The sequence below is a fragment of the Vigna radiata genome, chromosome 8 (assembly GCF_000741045.1).
Source record: "Vigna radiata var. radiata cultivar VC1973A chromosome 8, Vradiata_ver6, whole genome shotgun sequence".
Taxonomy (NCBI): Eukaryota; Viridiplantae; Streptophyta; class Magnoliopsida; order Fabales; family Fabaceae; genus Vigna; species Vigna radiata.
Genome location: NC_028358.1, coordinates 19,480,786 through 19,504,231, shown reverse-complemented (window position 1 = coordinate 19,504,231; position 23,446 = coordinate 19,480,786). Strand labels below are relative to the sequence as shown.

Sequence of the window (23,446 nt, the reverse complement as noted above, 5' to 3'; positions counted from 1 at the left end):
AACCCCTCTCTAGCTTCTCACCAGAATTAATCATTGTCTGGGTTTTCAAATCCTGTATAAAAGTTGTGTCTGTAAAGGAAACTACGCAACTCAGCCTTGCACAGTTTGGGAACTGAAAGAAGCCTAAAAGAAAATTCAGGTATATACAAAACATCTGGGAGGACAACCAGCAGAAAAAATAACAGTACGAGCATGTTTAGCAATGCAAAATTTACACTCATCAGTTTAATTTTAAAGCATAAGTTGAAACAAAATAAGGATGCACAGATATTGATTGATCATAGACTACGAATCAATGATCCAAGAGTCCATGTCACAAGCATTAAGTGAAGACAAATGAAAGCTTTACCTGTCTTGGATTTCTCATTAGGTGAATGACCAACCTGAGAACTTACATTCACTTGCACTGATGAATATTGATCATATTGGAGTATACTGATGAGTTTTTCACATTGTTCAGTTCTAAGATCTGGCACCACAGATCTTGATGAGTTTGTAATTGTTTTGCCTCTCATTTTGTATAACAATAGAAAAAGTTCCTAATTGCATAATTTAAATAGTTATAGTGTCTTGCATTTTTCATAACAGCAGAGGAGCATTTTACATGACAAGCACAACTAGGTATTGGCATACAGGTTTCCAACTCTTCCTATAGAATTTCCAATTATGAACAAAACTCAGTTACTGTGCATGAACCTTCCTTGAGTGAGTAAATTTCTTGTTGGAATTCTAAAATGTCATAAATTGCTTTCTCCAAGAACACAATACTCTGCCCGATTGATTCAGTCACTGAATTCATTACAAAATAAAAACACGTAATGAATTGTGAAATGCATACAATAGAGAGTAAAATTAGTAATAGTAGGGTGAATAAGGTAATCAATACCCTACTTTGGAGAGAAATGCCTAGAAAAAATTTATAAAAGTAAAACAGATAGCAAAGAAGAAAAGCTACAGCCTAATGCCTAGAAAACAAAACCTACGCTAATTTTGCTATCCTATTGAGGTGACGGAAAAGGTTGTTATGGTTTCCGATTTTAAATTTCAAAACTATGCAAAAAGGTACAAATATTGACTTCTCTGGAAGCATGCAGAATTTTATACTCCAAGAATTTAATTTCCACAACTATTGGTTCCTAACAAATTGTTTCAGAGCATTTTGAAATAAATGACAAACAATTGTATACAGGACAAAAGAAAACTTTGGTTTCAATCAAACTTAATCTCACAAAACCAGAATGTAAAATAGATTCAACACTCACTTGTATATTTTATTCTAGTCATACTGAAAGAAATATGAGTGAAATTTGGTTCTCTCGATAGTCAATCATGAATCATGAAATCCCTAACTGCAGTGAAAGAACCCTAGAGGATGAGTTAAGATCTATACAATTAGCATAGAAAATATTGTAAAGCACAGTCTAAAAAATTAATTTCAAGAAACAGAAATACGATATATAGATCTAGCCTTCAATCAAACATCAACCTAAACTGCATCACAGTTACAAAAGCCTTTATGTATTACGATTACAAAAGCCCTCAAGGGTGAAAAATATGAATGTTAATAATATTTTCTAGGGCCCACAGTAATTCCCTAACACAATAATTATACAAGTGGTTCTCTAAAAAATTTCCCCTTAAAATCCGGAATAGGGTAAGATGATCAAAAGTCACTTGACTAAAATAAGTCAAAGACAAATGTGGGCCATGCTTAAAGAATAACATGGTTAATTATTTATCAAGTATATATACCCTTGACAAAGGCATTTGGAAAAGCATCTGCTCAGTACGAACTTCCAAGCTGTATCTATTTCTTCACGTTGAATGCCTCCTCGTCTGTTTATCAAATAAAACAGATAAGATTTAACACAAAACAGACAGAATCAGCATTTGCTTAGACGAGAACAAACATGTGATATATAGCACATCACCAAAATTTTGTATTGGCTTTGTAAATCAAAATGAAAATCTTACATGAAGACAAATGAGGAAACTGTTAGAATAACTATACCTATGTATCATCATTAAGCCTACTTAAGGGTAGTGTGCTAGTCTAGAATCTAGAGTAGAACCTAGGTCTGCACCTAGGTGTCTAGGACAGACCCTTAATCTTCCATGTCCATTTGTATCAAAACTTTATTATAAATAGATGAAAGTGTGATACGCAAGGCACAAGTCCAATAAATAAAGACCAACAACCCAAAAGCAAGGAAAGGGATAAAGGAGACATTTTCACACATGGAGGGGTGAGTTTAGCACAACAGGAGGTGCACCAGGAATCCTTCCACCAGGAATCCTTCCCAAATTAAAATGCTGTCACATGCTTTTATAGTGTAAAACGTGTTACACATGTAGGCTTCTAGAAACTTAGCACATTGTGCACATGCTTGTACACGTGGAGTCCGATCCACACTTCACGGACACACTTTAAGCACCGGCCAAGGATGATGAAGTCTATAAAGCTCACCTTGGCTGCACCATGTATGCACTTTTGATGATTAAATGAGTTTTATCTTTGCTGAAGCAAATTCTAGCATCCAAAACTCTGCCGAAAGTCACCTCCAAATTGAGCTTTCCCTCTCCACCTAGCTTCCTTCCATTGAAGGCCGCCTGAGCTAGTGTTCACCTCACCAAACAGCTCTTCAAACCACCACCTACACCACTAAAACTCATTCTTTCACTGCTGCCACACCGCAAGCAACTACTTCCGCTGCATCCAAGCATGCCACTGCATTAAATCCATATTCACGGCTGGAGCCACCGTATCAAAGTGGGAGGGATCAATTAAGCTCTCTAGAAATGTATGTTCTGTTCTAATCTCAACATGGTATCAGAGCAGGTTGTCTGAATCTCTTCCTATTTTGTCTTTGTTGTCGTTGGTAGCCAGTGGCCGCCACTACCGGCTACCTTAGAAAATTGTCTTTTCTACAATCAACAATCATGTTCTTCTAATCTCATGATATGTAGTTTTCACTGTTTTCTATTGTCCACTGCCGACTACCATCCGCCACCATGTCACCACAAGTTAGTTTGGCGACCAATGGATCTAGATCGCCTCCTCAAGTGATGACCAACCCCACTGGAATTAGCGCGAACCTCCCATCCACACGCCACCTCTCTCCGACCAGATCTCGGTTCGTCGCGCGCCACCTTCTCGGTGTCGAAATCACACTACACCACTGTCAGTTGTCTCGCTACACCTCCCTCTCTGTTATGAACCTCAATAGTAGCCACACCATAATAGAAGTCCTATTGTCTCGCGCTAGCTTTTCGTGACGCCCTTCCAAGCATCGATCGCAAGTGGATTGCGAATTCGCCCTTGCAACAGCCCCTTGCGACTTAGAACGTATGAAATAGTAAAAGAGATGAGGGGAAATCTCCCTTATGTGTCTGTGTATACACATAGGGTAATGTATTTATAATAATAAGAGTGTGGGCTAAGCCCAAATACAAATGAACATGTAAATGAAATAAACACAATATCTAACAATATCTAACAGAACGCATTAACCATGGCAAATAATTGAGAATCCCAATTTCTCTGCGAAACCCTAAAATCAAAAATCCCCAAATCTTTTTTTGTTTTCATTCTGCAAGTCAAATCCAAGGAGACCTCCGTCGTCATTTTCCAATTTTGAAGCTATGAATGTTTCTAAGGTAGAAGAAAGTAATTCGGTTTGGAGTCACTAGCTGGAAATGAAGTCCCCTTGTCAAATACACACAATGTCTTTCAATGAAGGTCTCACTTCTTCTTTACCCTCTTACATATTAAACTTTTTCCCTTTAGAGTTAAGGTTGTCAAATTTGAATGAGCTTCAGGATGTGTGTAAGTTTCACCTTTTTCGATGGGCGATGGAGAAAATTGGATACTATGTGTCTATATGGTCTTCCTTTGAAGAATTCAGGTTGTTATTGTTGGATCTATCGAGGAGGAGGTTCAATTGGGAGACACAAACAACATTGAGATCTGAGCCCAACCATATAAGGGATTGACACCATTCTCTACCCAAAATCTTAAGGCAATGGGTCTTTCATCTTTATAAGGTCCTCTACTTTCTCATTTCTATTCAATGTGGGACTTAGACTCATACTTGGGTTCCCAACAATCTTCCCCTCAGGGGTGAGTCCCTTGGTACACTCCCCCTCCAGCGGAAGCATTTTCAACCAACCACAACCATGAGTAGCCCTTTCCAACCGTCGTTCATCTTAACGGAATTTGCACAAAACCGACTTATAAGGTGATGTTTGCACCCACTTATATACTATGAATTGGCCTTATCTCTAGTCGACGTGGGATTTCCAACACACCCCCCTCACGCTGAGGTAGGACTTTAAGCCTAACTCAACCCCACAAAACCGGCTTATAAGGTGAGGTTTGCACCTACTTATATACTATGAATTGGCCTTATCTCTAGTTGATGTGTGACTTCCAACAGGGATCATTATACTTGTATGAGCTAGTCACCAAGACAAACGATTGGCTTTAATACCACTGTTGGGTCTATCGAGGAGAGGGTTCAACTGGGAGACACAAATATCAATGAGATCTGAGCCCAACCATATAAGGGATTGACACCACTCTCTACCCAAAACCTTAAGGCAACGGGTTAATGGGTCTTTCATCTTTATAAGGTGTTATACTTTCTCATTTCTATCCAATGTGGGACTTAGACTCACACTTGGATTCCTAACAGTTATGATATTTCATTTGCTTTCTAGATCGACTCCTTCGTCTCAGCAGTTTTTTCACTCAACAGCCATATGTGTCACTCGTAATAACATCACTACCAGCACCATAGTCTTTTTCTTCCCTGCATACAGGTTCTTATTGCCTCTCAATTTTTGTCAAACCATTGCATCTCTTGTGGAAAAGTCTTTTGAAGAGCTAGATCTTCCACTTTCACGGTATGTCATCAGTCCATCGTCATTTCCGTTGTTCACCATGAGGGGAGTATGTTTCAACTACATTAGGCCCCATCAGTTAGTGATGACAGTCCCTTGTAGTTTATCGCTTTCAGTCACTACCGGCAATTAGTTACTAATGGTAATTTAGTCCCTGTAGTTTGTTGCTTTTAGCCATTACTGACCCCATCCTTACTTGATGGCAATTTAGTCCCTATAGTTTATTGCTTTCAGCCACTACAGGCACCATCAGTCAGTGATGGCAATTTAGTCCCTACAGTTTGTCGCTTTTAGCCACTGCAGGCCCTATCCTTACATGATGGCAATCCAGTCCCTACAGTTTGTCATTGTCTACCACTATTGGTCGTCATCCACTTTTGATGGAAATCTTTGTTATCAAAGTAATCCTAGTTGTCCATTGATATCTGTTGGAAGTCCCACATCGACTAGAGATAAGACCAATTTATAATATATAAGTAGGGTGCAAACCTCACCTTACAAGCCGGTTTTGTGGGGTTGAGTTAGGCCTAGAACCCACTTCTAACATGGTATCAGAGCTATGGTTAGAGTCTATCCTAACGATATTTGTTGGGCAGATTGTTCCACCCGCTAATGGGTCATTATCGGACCACCCATTAATATCTAGTTTCACGCTCGAGATGTATATACCTCGGCGTGAGGGAGGTGTGTTGGAAGTCCCATATCGACTAGAGATAAGACCAATTTATAATATATAAGTGGGGTGCAAAGCTCACCTTACAAGCCGGTTTTGTGGGGTTGAGTTAGGCCTAGAACCCACTTCTAACAATATCCAATATTATTCTCCATAAGTTGTTGGGAGTTGTTCGTCAATCTGTGTTTCCAATTTCCTGTCATATGTTTGCCACACACTTTTGAAGATGGGTCATATATTTATGGAGAAGTCTCTTTGGTTATGCTGGTTTGTGAGTCCAATTTGGTTTATAGAGATTCTCTCTCGATGGTCTGAAGCATAAGTGCATCTTGTTTGAAGCCAAAGTTACCATGTTTATTGTCTCATTCGAGACAAGTTGATTTTGTTGGATCAAATGACCAAATTCCTAGAGAGATCTCAAATTTAGTTTATCTATTCCAAGTTTGGTTCATACAATCTATATGCTCTAGTTTGAGAGGAAGTGTTAGAATAATTATACCTATGTATCATCATTAAGCCTATTTAAGGGTAGTGTGCTAGTCTAGTATCTAGAGTAGTACCTAGGTCTACACCTAGGTGTCTAGGGCAAACCCTTAATCTTCCATATATGTTTGTACCAGAACTTTATTATAAATAGATCAAAGTTAGAGCGATCAATTAAGCCCTCGAGAAATATATTTTCTATTCTAATCTCAAGAGAAACTTACATGGAAGGTTGCACTAGCATGACTAAAGCAGGAAAAAAAAGGATTACAGCAAACACATTTCTTGGTTAGGTGGAATTGGGTACATGAAATAAAAAGGCATGTGCTCCAATACCAAAAGTCTCACGTAGGTGCCATAGATATAATAAGTCTATCTCTAGTTTTTCTCTAAGTTTTTATTGGTCTTCGTCTAATCTATTTCGTGGATACTCAAATACAATATGATGACCATCTCATATCACAAGTAAATTTTATTGGATTAAGTAATAAGTCCAACTTCAAAGAAAACATTGAAAATAATGTTAGCTCTAGAAAGAGACAGTTGAACAAAGTTTAAAAATGTTTCTGAAGATTTTTGTGTGAGAATTGCCAATAGACATTCTAGGGATGATAATCTAGCTCTAAAAGATTCCTAAAGTGATTTTCGCAAACATGTGAAAGATATGAAAGATATGAAAGATAGTCAAGGCTTGTACAAGTCTAATAGACAAAATAATAAGACATTTGATTTTTATACTAGTTCACTCTAACTTTATCTTGTCTAGATGTCTATTTCTCCTTTACAAACTATAAATGATTCCACTAATATTATATAATGATTACAAGTATTCTGATAGGTTTCTTCTCAAGAAACCTTCACAAACAGTCACAGACTACACCAAACACACACTCTCAACTGATGAATAACCTCCTCCTTTTATTAACAATAACCCAAAGTGCAGTATATCAGAAACAAAGAGAGCCTAACCTCCCCCACAGGATAACAATTCCTGTCAGAATTCACAATTAATCAAAAGCTGTATAAAACGTTTATTCTAAACTATTTATATGAAGTTATTTCCTGCTCTTCCTAACTGCCAAGACAGTTAGCCTGTTCACGTTTCTTACGTCTCTCGTATACTTTCAACCTCCTAACATATTCTTTATTATTTCTAGTTCAGAATGAGTACACAAAGCAACTCCTTACTATCCGCTTTTTATTGATGTATATATATAGGATACACAAAAAAATGAGTACACAATGTCTTTTAATGTCATTATTGTGCTTTTTATTGACGTGTATATATATATAGGATACAAAAAGAGGCAAGGCACTTGCCTAAAAGCCTAACCCTAAAGTTGGGTACACACAAAGGATATATTAATAAAATAACATTGCATTTCAACATCACATGTGATCCTCTCCATAATGCAATGTTTTTTGGTCTTAGTCTCCTATGGGTAAACCATCTTAGGAACAATCCAATCATCCTTCATCATAGGAACTATTGACTATTTGTCTTTACACATTCATTCATAGGCTTATCTTTTCATTGAACTTCCACTCATCCACGGCAATGATCAGATCACATATTTACAACACTTTGCAATGTTCAGGCTTTCAGCTCACCTCCCTACATTTAGTACCATAAAGCATTGTGCCTCTCTATTGGTTGCGGTAAAGTTTTCTGATGAGAATCTAGAGGAGTGGATTCGATTGTTTACGGATCTATCTAGGTTGGAAAGGTAATAAGCAAGAAATTTGGGCATAATTAGTTTCTTTTTTGAATTTTGGTGAAGAAAAGGCAAAAAGTGAATATGAAAGGAGGAAGGAAAGAATCACTCTTTCCAAGGAAAACAACACACAAAGGATGGGAAAATCCTTTGATACAACCAAAGGATTATTGAATCACTCAAAAACTTAGAAGAATCACTCTCACTAAAATAAAAGAGATAAAACTATGATACTTTTTGAATAAAACTCAATTCATATTCATTTGATCAAAATGGTTCAACTTGTATAAAAGCTTAAAGCATCAAAATTACAAAAAAAATCATTAATTGTAATTATATTCCACTTAAGTTAATAATGATCCCACTAAACTAATGACTGATCTAAATGCAACTATGGTAGCCAAAAGTCACCCAAAAACATTAGGCTTTGCATCCTTTTTGTATCCCAAAGGCTCGCCAACTAGGCCTTTATTACAACTTGAAATAAAATAAAAAAATAAAAATAAAAAAGCCCATTTAATTGATTAACCCAAAACATAATTTGGTCAACCAAATTTACAAAGGATTGGGTCATTATTTAAACAAACTAATTACTTAAAAACTACAACAAAGTGGCACATCACCATAATTGGTTGGATTCACATCATACCCTCCTTTTTTGAGAAGATTCGTCCTGAATCTTGAAGATTTCTTTTTATACTAGTTTTAATAAAAGTTTATTATGTCCATGTAAAGGACTTTATTTCTCAACAACTTGAAACTAATTCTCGTCCTCCAGGATCAAATACAACTTGAATAAATTTTGATTTGTTCCTTTCTAATGGTTGCAATCCGTGGAGCTCCTTTCATGACAACACCCTCTCACCTTCTTATGTAACAACAAATAACAACATGTCTAGTGTATCATTATCCTCCAAATTTTGTTTTTCATCAGTGAACCAGATACATAATTGTTCGAGATATTATATTTAGTTTATATTTATCTTTTATCTTTAGTTAGTTTGTTTATATTTCTTATTTGTATTTTGGGCTTAGCCCATATTTCTTCTATTATTAATAAAGGACCCTATGTGTATATTCAACACAAGGGAGATTTTCCCTCATCTCTTTCACTATTTCATAATAATAAAGCGCTATGAACAAGCTTCCTTTTCAAACATGGGAGTTGATTTATTTCATTCACATGCCCATCCTTTTGTTCCTATGACATGACAAATTGTTAGGTTCCCTTCTCAAGAACCTTTCACAATAGTCTATAAGGCACACAACACACTCACACCCAGAAGAAAGAATGATAAATTCTTGTATTGATAGTAAAAGAATGCAGAGTATGTGAACCGTGAGAGCTTAAGCCCCCCCCCCCCCCCCCCCTCAAGAATAATGGATTCCCGTTAGACTTCTACTAAAACAATCAACTAACTATTCACAGTTATTCAGTTAGCTATTTATACAAACGAATACCCATCCCTCCTAACTGCCAAGGCAGTTAGGTATTCACAGTTTTATTCCTTCTCTCGTACACCCTCCATCTCCTAACATTACCCTATGCTCCTCCAACAACCTTGTCCTCAAGGTTGAACTTAGGATATTGGTCTGCCATAGTGCTCCTATCCTCCCAGGTTGAGCCCTCTTTTCCCCCTTCTTTCCATTCCACCAAGACTTGCTGCACTAGCTCTTCTCCCTACTTCACTTGTCTCCTTTCCAGTATGCGAATTGGGTGAAAAGTAGGCCCTTCTGCCTACAACTCTGGTGGCAACTCCTTCTCCAATTGCTTTCTTAAGCTGGGATACATGAAAAACAGGATGTATCCGAGCTGTCTCTGGCAACCTGATTCTATACGCCATTTCCTCCACCTTCTGTATTACTTGAAAAGGGTCGTAGTAGCTAGCTGGCAGTTTTGGGTGAAGCCTCGAGGGCATAGATATCTGCCTGTCGAATCTTCAAGTAAACCCAATCCTCTACTCCTATATCTGTTGGATGCCTCTTTTTATTAGCTTGCTACATCATTAAATCTTGTGCCCGATTTAAATGAAACTTCAGCTGCTTGATAGCCTCATCTCTGGTTAAAAGATCCTGGGCCACCGCTTCTACTGGTGTCTCTCCTGGTATGAACCTAAGGGATGGTGGAGCTCTCCCATACACGGTTTCAAAAGGCGTGCATCGGGCTACACTCTGATAGTTGGTATTATACCAGTATTCAGCCCATGACAACACTGTACTCAAACTTTTCGGCTGCTCCGAGCAGAAACATCATAAATAACCTTCAAAAATCCTGTTGATCACCTCAGTTTGCCCATCTAACTCAGGGTGATATGTTGTGCTCATCACGAGTTGTGTCCCCTGCAGCCTAAACAGCTCTTTACAAAAAACGCTTAAGAATAACAAGTCCCTATCACTTACAATTGAAACCGGAATTCCATGCAGTCGTACTATCTCTTTCACAAATAATTCTACCACTGTCTTCACCGAGTACGGGTATGTAAGCAGCACGAAATGGCTATACTTGCTCAGCCTATCAACCACCACCAGAATTGCGTCATAGCCTTGGGACTTGGGCAGCTTGACTATAAAGTCCATACTCAACTCCTCCCAAACTGCGTGAGGTATGTGGAGAAGCTTCCAGACACTTGTGTTGTTGGCACACAAAACAGCTAGCTACAAAATTCGTCACTGGTTTTTTCATTCATATCTAGTACAAAGACTGGGCTGACCTTCTGTATGTTCTGTAAACTCCTGAGTGACCTCTTGTGTTTGTTGAATGAAATTCAGCCAAGAGTTTAGGGATCCATCCTGACTTTGCCGACAAAACTAGTCTCCTTTATAGTGGACCCTTCCCTGCTCTAGTGTATACGCAGAATGTGCATCGGGGTCCTTTTGAAGATCCTCCATAACCTTCTTTAGCACCGCATCTTCTTCTATCTCTGTCAGCAATTCTTTGAAATCTTGCCAGTAAGGCCTGGCTATCATGCGTATCTCCTTTTCCTCCTCTCCCCCTTCACTTCTACGGGATAATGCATCTGCTGCCAGGTTGGATTTCCCAGCCTTATAAACAATCTTGAACTCATAGCCTAAGAGCTTTGCCACCCAACTTTGTTGATTTTGGGTGGTAATTCTCTATTCTAGGAGGTATTTAAAACTCCTCTAATTAGTATGCACCATGAACTTCTGCCCCACCAAATACAGTCTCTAGTGCTGAATGGCTAACACCAACGCCATAAACTACTTTTCATAAATCAATTTGCTTAACAAGCCTTCAGACAACGCCTTGCTTAAATAGGCGATAGGCTTCCCTCCCTAGGTTAATACTGTCCCAACACTTGCCCCTAAAGCATCACATTCGATGTGGAAAGTTTGGCCAAAATCTGGGAGTGTTAGAACTGGTGCTAGAGTTATGGTTGCCTTTAACCTTTCCATGGTAGCCCTGGCTTGATCATTCCACTCAAATTTCCCCCTTTTTAACAATTATGTTAAGGGCTTTGCCGTCTTCCCGTAATCTTTCACAAAGTGCCTATAATACCCAGTTAGGCCTAAGAATCCCCTTAAGGCCTTCAATGTTCTAGGCTCCTCCCATTCTAAAACCGCTTTTATTTTCTCCTTATCCATCTCTACCCCCTTTTTCGAAATCTGGTGGCCCAAATACTGAATCAGCTGCCTCCCGAATTCACATTTCTTTTTGTTGGCCACCCACCAATGTTGTTCCAGCAACTGTAATACCTTCTTCAACCGCTCCACGTGATCTCTCCATGTGGGGTTGTACACCAAGATGTCGTCGAAGAAGACCAACACACCTTTTCTAAGATATGGCTGCAACAAGCTATTCATCGCACTTTGGAAAGTGGTTGGCGCATTAGTGAAGGCCAAATGGCATCACTATGAACTTGAAATGGCCATGGTAAGTTTGGAAAGTTGTTTTGGGTATATCCCTTTCTCCCATTCTAATATGATGATACCCAACTTTTAAGTCTATTTTGGAAATATATCTAGCCCCCTTTAGTTCGTGCAATAGTTCTTGGGAAACTTGTCGGGAACGATTGCTTTATTTAATGCCTGGCAGTCTATGCAAAACCGCCAACTACTTTCTTTCTTTTTAACGAGGATAACTGGGTGGAAAAGGGGCTGGTGCTTGGTCTAATTAGCCCTGCTTTTATCATATCCGCCACTTGTCTCTCAAGCTCTTCTTTCATAAAGTAGGGGTACCGGTAAGGACGCACGTTCACCGGGTCCACCCCTTCCTTAACAGCTATGCGGTGTTCCTTGTCTCGAGGTGGGGGCAGCCATTGCATCTCCTGAAACACCTTATAGTGCTTGTGCAGAACCGCACTCAGCTCTGCCTTCTATGCATCAGTCAAATCACCTGGCCCTTCACTTCCACCTCATTCTCCACTAGTCCCAGATCCCAAACCAGTGTCCACGTTTCAGCATCTGTCAGCTTACGCAGAGCTTTCGATTTTACCAGCTGTCTCGACAATGCAGGGTCCCCTTTTACGCTCCAGGTTATACACCACGGTCATCTCTCTCCAATTAATCATCACCTCTCCCAACTTAGCTAGCCATTCTACTCCCAAGATAATATCCACACCACCAGAGTCGAACACATAAAAGTCCTCCTCCACCATTGCTTCACCCAAACTCATTCAAACCTTATCACAATGCCCTCTGGTCAATTTCTTTTGCCCATCTCCCAAGCTCACCAGATATGGTGGAGTATCTGTCAAGGGCAGCTTCAATTCTTCTACTAACTTTCGGCTGACAAAGTTGTGGTTGGCACCACTATCAATGAGTACCACCACTGTTCTTTCCCCAATCCTCCCCGTCAATTTCATTGTTTTGGGTGGAGTCAACCCTTTTGCTGAACACGCTGACAACTCCATGGGTTTCTCATCAGGGTCTACCCCCACTTCACCTTCGTCTCCCTCCTCATCCTCTGCCAAGGGCAACACGCACAGACTTCTCTCAGTGCAGCGGTGCCCAAGTTTGAACGGACCCCCACATCGGAAACACCGACCCTCCTCCTTCCTCTTAAGGAATTCTGGGTAAGGGAGATTTCTCACCATTCTTCCCCTGTTTTCGTTGCCAACAGTGGTGCTCACCCTCGCGTTCGTACTCGTCGCGACTCCATCTCTCCTTGCCAACCCCATACACTCGTTCCCCCGGTCTGGTTCATCGTGGGTCTATTAGGTTCCGTTAGCTATTTATACAAACGAATACCCATCCCTCCTAACTGCCAAGGCAGTTAGGTATACATAGTTTTATTCCTTCTCCCGTACACCCTTCATCTCCTAACACAAATAGTAGAAGAAATATCATTATCAAATAAATTTTCCATGCTCTATTTCACAAGTTCCTTTTCTTTTTCTTCATTTTCTCTTCTTTCGTTTTCTCTCATTCTTTCTTCATTCTTTGTTGCTTCTTTTTCTATTCTTTCTTTTTCTATTTTCTCTTTTAGCCTACGTTGATCCTTACTAACTTGTCTAAGTATCATAAATTTCAGCTTAATTTTGTTTCCCTCGTGTCTCGAATAAAGCCAGCGTTCATCAATATTGAATGTTTTAAAACGAAGCCATGACCATCCTAAAAGAACATGACAAAACTCCATTGGAACAATAGCACATATTACTTCTTGCACATGTAGTGAATCTAATCCATGCTTGATTCGAATAAAAGCTTGTTGGTAGGTGGAGTTTCTCCACCAATCTTTGACTTACAACATTGTTGACGTTTCCATAATTATATGCAACTAAACGGGGCTTCCTTTAATTAAACACCTTGTATACTAAGTTTTCATTGCCACTCGAAACCCAAAGTCGAACCTCTGATACCAAATTATGAGAATCCAAAGCGGGTGGATTTGTTTGTTTACGAATCTATCTAGGTTGAAATGGTAATAAGCAAGAAATTTGGACAAAATTAGTCTTTTTGAATTCTGGTGAAGAAAAGGCAACAAGTGAATACGAAAGCGGGAAGGAAAGAATCACTCTTTCCGAGGGAGACAACACCTTTCCGAGGGAGACAACACACACTTTGATATAGCTAAGGATTCTTGAATCACTTAAGAACTTAGGAGAATTACTCTCACTAAAATTAAAAAGACAAAACTCTAATATTTTTTTAATACAACTCAATTCATATTCATTTGATCAAAATGGTCGTCTTATATAAAAATTAAACAATTAAAATTACAAAAATAATTAACTGCAATTATATTCCACTTAAGCTAATAATGATCCCACTAAACTAATGGCTGATTGTAACTGCAACTATAGTAGCCAAAAGTCATCCAAAAGCATTCAGCTTTGCATCATTTTGGTATCTCAAAGGCTGATGATTAAGTGGCCAGTTAGGCCTTTATCCTGGATGATCAAGTGGCCAATTCGGTCTTTATTACAACTTCAAATAAAACCAAAAAAATAAGGCCCATTAATTGATTAACACAAGATAATTTGGTCAACCAATTTTACAAAAGATAGGACCCTTATTTCAACAAACTAATTACTTAAAAACTGCAACAACATGGTACATCACCATCATTGGTTGGATTCACATCATACCCTCCTTCTTTGAGAAGATTCGTCCCAAATCTTATAGATTTATTTTCCTATTTAATAAAAGCTTATTATCTCCATGTTAAGGACTTTATTTCTCAGCTCGAAACTAATTCTCGTCCTCCAAGATCAAATACAACTTGAATAAATTTTGATTTGTTCCTTTCTAATGGTTGCAATCTATGGAACTCCTCTCTTGCTAACACCCTCTCACCTTCATATGTAACAACAAATAACAACATGTTTGGTGTTTCATAGATTTTGTTTTTCATCAACGAACCAGATGCATAATAAAGTACTACAAACAAGCTTCGTTTTCAAACATGGGATTGGTTTATTTCATTCACATGCTCATCATTTTGTTCCTGTAAAATGACATGACAAATAGTAGAAGTATCATTAACAAATATATTTTCCATGCTCTGATTTCTCAAGTTCTTTTACTTTTTCTTCATTTTCTCTTCTTTCGTTTTCTCTCATTCTTTCTTCACTCTCTGTTGCTTCTTTTTCTATTCTTTCTTTTTCTATTTTCTCCTTCAGCCTATGTGGATCCTTACTGACTTGTCCTAATGTCATAAATTTCAGCTTAATTTTGTTTCCCTTGTGCCTCAAATAAAGTGAGCATTCATCAATATTGAATGTTTTAAAACAAAGCCATGACCATCCTAAAAGAAGATGACAAGAGTTCATCGAAACAATATCACATAATACTTCTTGCACACACTGCCCGTAGTGAATTTGATCCATGCTTGATTCAGATAAGAGCTTGTTGGTAAGTGGAGTTTCTCCACCAACCTTTGACTCCCAACATTGTTGCCGATTCCATAATTGTATGCAACTATACAAGGGTGACCTTCAATTAAACACCTTATATAGAAAGTTTCCATTGCCATTCGAAACCTAGAGCCAAAGCTCTGATACCAAATGATGAGATTTGTTAAGTTGATAGGCAAAAATTAATTTGTTATTATGGATCTAGACAAATTTTTTGTTTATTTACGTAAATGGACAAGTCGTGCAGCCCCTAGGACTTTAAATGAAGAAGTTGTGAAGAAGGTGCACGACTTCTGCACTACCACAAACAAAAGGGTGAAGTCATGCACCTCCCATACGTTTTCAGACACTAGTAATCGATTACGAGCACCTGCAATCGATTACACAATGTTAAAGTCGCGTAGTAGTATAATCGATTACCATTGTTGAAATTCGAATAAAAGAGTTAAAACTAAGTTAAAATATGAATTACATTCATGGAAATTCAAATTACCAAAGGGATTTGTGCATGAAAAAAGTTGTCATGTTTCCTTTATACTCATCATAAATTGGATTAATTGTTTTCTTTATACTTCATATTTCCTTTATACTCATCATAAATTAGATCAATTGTTTCCTTTATACTGAATTAAATAATTTATACTTAATTTAAATAATTTACACTCATGTTTAATATTAGATACTCATATTTCTTTTATACTCATCATAAATTGGATCAATTGTTTCCTTTATATTGAATTTAAATCCTTTATACTCATCATAAATTAGATCAATTGTTTTCTTTATACTGAAATAAGTAATTTATACTTAATTTAAATAATTTAAAGTCATGTTTAATATTAGATACTCATATTTCTTTTATACTCATCATAAATTGGATTAATTGTTTCCTTTATACTCAATTAAATAATTTATACTGAATTTAAATAATTTACACTTATATTTCCTTTATACTCGTCATAAATTGGATCAATTGTTTCCTTTACACTGAATTTAAATCCTTCATACTCATTATTAATTAGATCAATTGTTTCCTTTATACTGAAATAGATACTGAATTTAAGTAATTTACACTCATGTTTAATTGATCCAATTTATGATAAGTGTAAAGGAAACATGACAACTTTTTTGTGCACAAATCCCTTTGATAATTCAAATGTTCATAGATATAATTAATGTGATTCATATTTTAACTTAGTTTTAATCCTTTTTTCCTCTAATAATCGATTACAACAACATTGTAATCCCCAGACCCTTTTATTCAAATTTCAACATTGGTAATCGATTACAATAGTGATGTAATCGATTACTAATGAAGTCGTAGCCCCCTGCACGACTTTAACATTATGTAATGGATTATATGGATTACAGGTGCTCATAATCGATTACCAGTGTCTAAAATCGTTCACCTTTTTTGTTGTGGCAGTGTAGAAGTCATGCACCCCCTACACGACTTCTTCATTTGAAGTTGTGTAGGAGTTACACGACTTGCCTATTTACGTAAATAAATAAAAAATTGCCTAGATCCATAATAATGATTTAATTTTTGCCTAAAAACGTAGAAAAAAAATTAATTCCAAAAGATGGAAATCCAGAAGGGTGGATTCGTTTGTTTACGGGTCTATCTAAGTTGGAATGGTAATAAGCAAAAAATTTGGACAGAATTAGTTTTTTTTTTTTTGAATTCTGGTTAAGAAAAGGCAAAAGGTGATATGAAAGTATGAAAGGAGGAAGGAAATAATCACTCTTTCCAAGTGAGACAACACACAAAGGATGGGAAAATCCTTTGATACATCCTTTGATACAGCCAAAAAATTCTTGAATCACTCAAGAATTTAGGAAAATCACTCTCACTAAAGATAAAAGAGATAAAACTCTAATATTATTTTAATAAAACTCAATTCATATTTATTTGATCAAAATGGTTCAGCTTATATAAAAGCTTAAACCATCAAAATTACAAAAATTCATTAATTGTAATTATATTCCACTTAAACTAATAATGACCCCACTAAACTAATGGCTAAATGTAACTACAACTGTGGTACCCAAAAGTCACCCAAAAACATTCAGCTTTGTATCCTTTTGGTATCCCAAAGGATGATATTAAGTGGCCAAATGAGCCTTTATTACAACTTAAAATAAAACAAAAAAAACAAGACCCATTTAATTGATTAACCCAAAACATAATTTGGTCAAGCAATTTTACAAATGATTTGGTCATTATTTAAACAAACTAATTACTTAAAAACTGCAACAAATTGACTCATCACCATCATAAGTTGGATTCACATCATTTTCCTATAACATCCAAGGAACAATCCAAAGTCCCAAAACGGTGACTTGTGGTACAGTATGATCTGCAATTTTCACCTCCAAGTCAAAGCTAACACCGCTTCCTAAACTTACATTTCATATACTTCGTGTTAATTCTATTCAATTTGAAATCTTACTATTCCAAAGCACTCCACATCTCATGTGTAACATGAACTAATTTTTTAAGACTACTGCAAAACTTTTTGTGGTACACAATCATAGGCCTTTTTTGGGATCCTAAAACACATACGCAGAAATTTTTGTTTCATCCAATAACTAAACAAAACATATTGCAGCAAAACTAAATTGGTTCTTTGAAATGTAACTCTTTTGTATTAACCTATCCATTATTACTCTTCTTCATAGTCCACATGACATGCATTAAAATGCAAATCCCTTCAAAACTAACACAATTATGTATTTTGACCTCGATATTGTAATAGAGATCAAAATGTTTCTCCTTGGTTGTCATTTTCTTCAACTTCATCTTCTCTAAACAATTTCACAAGCCTAGTTATACCATTTCTATTCCTCATTTAGAAATTTCCAAATTTCAATAGATATTTTGTTTGCACAAACTGCTTTACCATTTCACAGCCTCTTTGATTCATCTTTTGCCAACAACTTCAAATTGTACAAAGAATAATATTGGTCATCTTCGTCACTATATTGCATATAATGTTCTGAATACCTTAACCATGTATGTCCTTCAAAAAATAATTGTGAAAATAACTCTTCCATCTTATGCGAATATCTCATTCAGAAGCTAAGACTTGACTTTATTTGAGCATAGCGTTTTTCATTTTCTGCACAGAGTCAAGCCAATATACACCCACGTTTTTGGTGATGGTATAACCATTAAAACTTTCACATAGATAGGGCAACCCTATATGCATGAGACCTTTCTTCCATTAAGTTCATAGCATCTTGATGCGCCAAGTGCGTCATCAGCTACTCTCTGAATCCATCATTTTTGTCTAGTTCCACAAACCTTTATCACTCCCTTATGCATACCAAATTTCTTTGAAAATATTCATCTAAAGAAGTCATTTACTTTCAATCCTTCAATTGGCACCATCTAAATCATTAGGCTTCTTTGTGGCAACCACTTATTACCCTCGTCCCAACAAGTACATCAAGAATTCCTTGTTTAATTTGCACTGTACTCAAGCAATAAAGCAGCAGAACTTGCTTCCTCACTCTAGTATAGCCACACAACAAGTAAGTGTTAGAAATCTTCTAAAAGTCATGGTTTGCTTGATCCTCCTTAGGCAACCCCCCACCCCCCCGAACCAGAAATCCCCACACGTAAAAAAGATAAGGAAATTAAAAACAAAACCTGAAATGTAGAAACTTAATTTTACATTACTCAATGGAATGACAAAAATTGGTCCACATGCAGAACATCTAATAAAAATTTAGAATATGAGAAATCTAAAATCATTGACAAGCCTGATATGGAAGACTCCGTAAGAAAAGAGTGTCATTGTCAATCAGTAAACGGAAAATAGGAGAAATTAAAAACTAAAAGGCAAACTTCATACATTCCCTTTCACCAGTAAATAATTTTGTTTCCTCTGCACTTCTATATCCCGAACAAAGCTCAATATTTCTGTGAAATAGCACATAGCAGTCAGCAATCCAAAATGCCATATGCCTTAGCTATAAGAGTTAAATTTATATACACTATTAATATAAAACTTTTCACAAAAACATCATGAAAATGACTTTTTTTATAATGGATTTTCCAACTTAATAAAATTTGGTAACAAGTCCAAAATCTTTTTTTCCTTTTTTATGTCATCTCTTGCTAACAAGCATCCAATAAAGTTTTACCATTTTACCACATCATCCTATTCATAAAATGTAGGGAACAGTAAATTCTTACAGGGTGTTTGTAATAATACGGAAAGTGTATAAGATAAACTGTCCAATTATAAAATTTGATAAAAACACGATGTTAAAAGAAACTTAAAAGATGGAGATCATTATTAAACAAACTAAAATATTTGTTTGTTACGAAGCATAGATATAAATAACCAAGGCTTTTTCAAACCAACCTCTTTTAGCCATGAATACATTTGCCAACACCATGCCGCCGAATGAGCAACTGCAACAAAACATCAACCAAAAGAACCACGGCATTTTGCTGATCCACACAAGCATTTCTTTCTCCCTTGTGGTGCACTACTACCATCAGCATGATCAGAACATCCATAATCATATGTTAACTCTGCCATTGGAGGAATGTGTCTAAGGGCAAAAAATGCAATGTGAAGAAAGTATTGATTATTTTCTGCGTACAAGACTGGTTGCCAGAAAACATTTGGGGAGCAACTATGATTCATGTATCTAGCCACATTTCCAAAATTTTTAGAACTGATAATTAGAGGAGAGGGTATAGTATAATCTTCACTAGAGGAGCTTATTTCGTCCAATAAGCTAGGCTCATAATTCCATTTGAATGAATTGTAAATACGACTAGTATCAAAAACATACTCATCATTATATCCCCCATTCTTATTTACCTTGGCTCTATCAATTACTTCTCCTGCATACTCACAAATAAAAGTACCAGCACGTATAGGATCAAGGGATCGAAGTCCCCACCCTCTATCTTTTGTTTTGAAAACTTCCATTTGGTGCTTCAAACCTGTCTGCGATACTCGATTCTTGCAGTTAGGAAAGCACTTACACATTGGGCCACACTCATGAACCAATGGTCTCCGACTGACTAGAACACCATTTGCAATATATGGGAAGTCACCTTCATTTCTTTGAATGCAAGAGCAGCTCAAATCTCCAGGGACACATGTTTTGTTACAGTTGCAGCCATATGAAGATTGCACCATACTGAATGGTTTTGAATCTCTGAGAGAATTGGAATAGGTGAAAAAAGAAGGCCCCTTCTCGTTGTCGACATCATTGACAAGTGATACAGGAATAGTCTCGACTCCTGTGGTGAGATCTGCAAGAATAAGACCAGTCCTTGAAGATGAACCTCTCTTCCACTTCTGAATTGACTTCCAAACAGCAAAAGCACTAGGTTGCCCAGGTAATCGAACAAACTTGTACTTGAATACACCACCACCAGACTTCCCTTTTTCTATCCAAGAACCCTGGATTTTATACAGACCATCATAGACATAGAATTTTGCATGTTTATTCACCGCATCTCTCAAGCCCCGGATGACTCTTACTTCATTCTGTCGGTGTGTACTTCTATCTAAAGCAAGATTACCCCTTTGAAGCTTCTGATCAACCACATGCTTGTCTTTCTTGTTGAAGTTCTCACCTTGGCCAGTATAAACTAAAATATCCTCCTCCTCTGCATCATTATCATATACTCCTGACGAGACAATGCTTAAAGCCACCGTTTCCTCCTGAAACTCATCCTTGACGCTCATGTAGTCAATTCCACTCATTGACTGCGCATGCAAACCCACATGACACATTTCCATCCGCAAAAAGAAAATATCCCCAATCTCAACCCCAGGCACTGCTCCTACTCTCCTCCTCATATTTGTGCGAAACACTTTGCTTGTCATCACATTGGTTGCTCTTAAATCCGGGCGCTTGGTTCCCATCATTGTGTTCAACTCCTTGGAATCTTCAAGTTGGCAGAACCTTCTCCGAAGAGAATCAAAATTCATGAGCACAAGATTAACCACTTCCCGATCACCATCATCCCTTTGGGCCATACTAATAACACCAACCGAAGAACTGCCACCAAAATCCTGAGTTTTCTTACGCCTTTTTTGGGATGTTTTGCAGCTCTTCATAGGCTGCGAAGGACGGTTTGGACTATCGTCGACACTCTCACCATTTACACCCTCAACAGGTGATGAAGTGTCTCCATTGACTTCATGAGGGGTTTCTTCTTCATCTGATGGCTTCCTATAGGACCTTATTGGAGCTGGAATGGGAGTAGGTGATGGCTGAGACTCTACGGGTTCTCCGAACAAAACAAATGGAGGAAACCCAGATGGGTACCTTCCAGAGATAGAAAGTTGAAGGGATTTTGGCAACACAGGTGCCAAACTACGCAGGGGTTTAACCTCTACAATCCTAGTTTTATCAACCAAACCAGAACCAGAACCAGGAACTGAGTTTTCGCACAACCCTTCTTCCATTACACACTTTAACACAAAGAACACAAAATAAAGATTCACAAGCTCAACGTAATTTATAAAGATTTTTGTTTTCTTTCTAACCTTCAAATTTGAACCACGACAACACTTAACATAGCTCTCCCTTTACAAATCAAACTATTAATCAACAAGAAAAGTCTAACCTTTTGGTGCAGAGGGGTCATTAAACCCTGAAGCTGAAGATGCTGCTTAGGAAATGGTTTGCTCAAGAACCCAGAAAGGAAAAGGGGCTGAAATACGAACTTCGAGAAAGAAAATAATGAAGGACAATAAAGAATATTTATGAAACTAGCTTTTTCATTTAAGTCGATATTTCAGAATTATACACGACATATTCTCTTACTTAATTACCTAACTATTAATTGCTAAATATAGGAAGTAAATTTGTAATTGTTAATTGGATAAATGAGATTTCTAAAATTCTTAATTATTCATCTAAAATATAGGAAGTAAATTTGTAATTGTTAATTTCCTAATACTTCCTAAAGTTCCAAATGAATTATGATTTTTTTACTTGTTGTATTAAGTGGCATTGTGAAACCAGTTATATCTTTCACTTGTGAAGCAAAGGAAAATTTTAGGAGATCCAAATTTTCAAAAAAGAAAAAAGTTATCCCTTAGATTCAATCTTTGTTTTTTTAGCTAGAAATGACTATTAAAAATGCTTAAGTTTATTGATCTTTAGGAGAAACTTTAAATAAGTAATTAAAAATAACGTGTATAATATTTTAGATGAGAATAATTTATATACTCATGTTAATTAGGAGTAAGGGTGGTAAGATGGGTTGGCTCGATAGGTTTATAGATGGGCTAGGTTGAAATTTCAACGTATCAATCTGTTATGACTCTCTCTATTTAGTCTGTCTATTTGACAAGCCAAAATGAACCATTCTTTTAATTTATAAATGTAATAATTATTTTAATTTATCTAACAAAAACCTTAAGTAATCAATTAGAAAATATTTATATAATTAAATATGTTTCTAATATTCATTTCTATATTTAGAAATTAAAAAAGAAAAAATGAAAACAAATTAAAAAAAAAAAAGAAACAATTACAAGCCAGATCATTCCATCCTATGTAATGATCCATTTTTGTTTAATAAATTAGTCTGACTCGACTTACTTTTTTTACGAACTAAACCCAAAATGAATCCGACCGATCCATTTAATCACTTCTCCTCGGTAGGAGTGACTGTATAAAAACATTTTAATGAAAATCATTATTACCTTAACTAAATCTCTTTAAGAGTATGTTCACTTGGGGGTGATCGGAGGTGATTGGGGGAGAGTGATTGAGTGGATTTGAGGATAATATTTTTTGTTGTTTATTTGAGTGAATTTGGAGGTAAACGAGAATGAATTTTGAAGTAAATTTTTTTAATTTGTCATATAAACTAAATCCTACATCAATTCTCACAAACTTTATTTCAAAATTCACTCTCATTTACCTTCAAATTCACTCAAATAAATAACAAAAAAAAATTATCCTCAAATTCACTCAATCACTCTCCCCCAATCACCTCCAATCACCCTCAAGTGAACACACCCTAAGAGTTAGTCAAGAAGTATTAAAAGTGCATAATATAAAAACACTTTATAAATGAAAAAGAAGATATTTGATGGTATATATTCCTTCCAACTCAAAAAAATTGATATTCCTTATTGTACAAAAAACGATGGATTAAGGTCTTATTACCTAAATTAACCCTCATAATAACTTAATAACTATGCAACTTATTAAAAAAAATTACTCACATTAAATTGATTATCCACGCTACAAATACAAACATCATCTTATTTTAATAAAATTAGTCATAGTTGTGTTCAATTTGATCCTTTTTCTGTTCAATTTAGTCCTTTTAAAAACTCCGTGAACCACAAATAAGG

General features: G+C 36.5%; 2 protein-coding genes across 4 annotated transcripts; both read right to left on the bottom strand.

Annotated features, from left to right (window-relative positions):
- Nucleotides 1-1,433: 1,433 nt before the first annotated feature.
- On the bottom strand, nt 1,434-21,826 carry LOC106772154 (histone-lysine N-methyltransferase, H3 lysine-9 specific SUVH1). 3 transcript variants are annotated; one of them, XM_014658355.2, is made up of 3 exons: nt 19,466-21,826; nt 18,950-19,017; nt 1,434-1,836 (listed from the first exon to the last, which is right to left on the bottom strand). In XM_014658355.2, exon 1 carries the CDS (start codon nt 21,536-21,538, stop codon nt 19,529-19,531), a length of 2,010 nt encoding a protein of 669 aa, XP_014513841.1. In that variant the 5' UTR covers nt 21,539-21,826; the 3' UTR covers nt 1,434-1,836; nt 18,950-19,017; nt 19,466-19,528. The 3 variants fall into 3 exon arrangements, with proteins under 3 accessions (XP_014513841.1, XP_014513842.1, XP_014513840.1); XM_014658356.2 differs by lacking the exon at nt 18,950-19,017; XM_014658354.2 differs by lacking the exon at nt 1,434-1,836 and having other exon boundaries at nt 18,751-19,017.
- LOC106770333 lies at nt 11,829-12,911 on the bottom strand. The gene is made up of 3 exons (XM_014656148.1): nt 12,414-12,911; nt 12,128-12,229; nt 11,829-12,059 (listed from the first exon to the last, which is right to left on the bottom strand). The coding sequence occupies exons 1-3, from the start codon at nt 12,909-12,911 to the stop codon at nt 11,829-11,831; spliced, it is 831 nt and encodes a 276-aa protein (XP_014511634.1).
- Nucleotides 21,827-23,446: the final 1,620 nt, after the last annotated feature.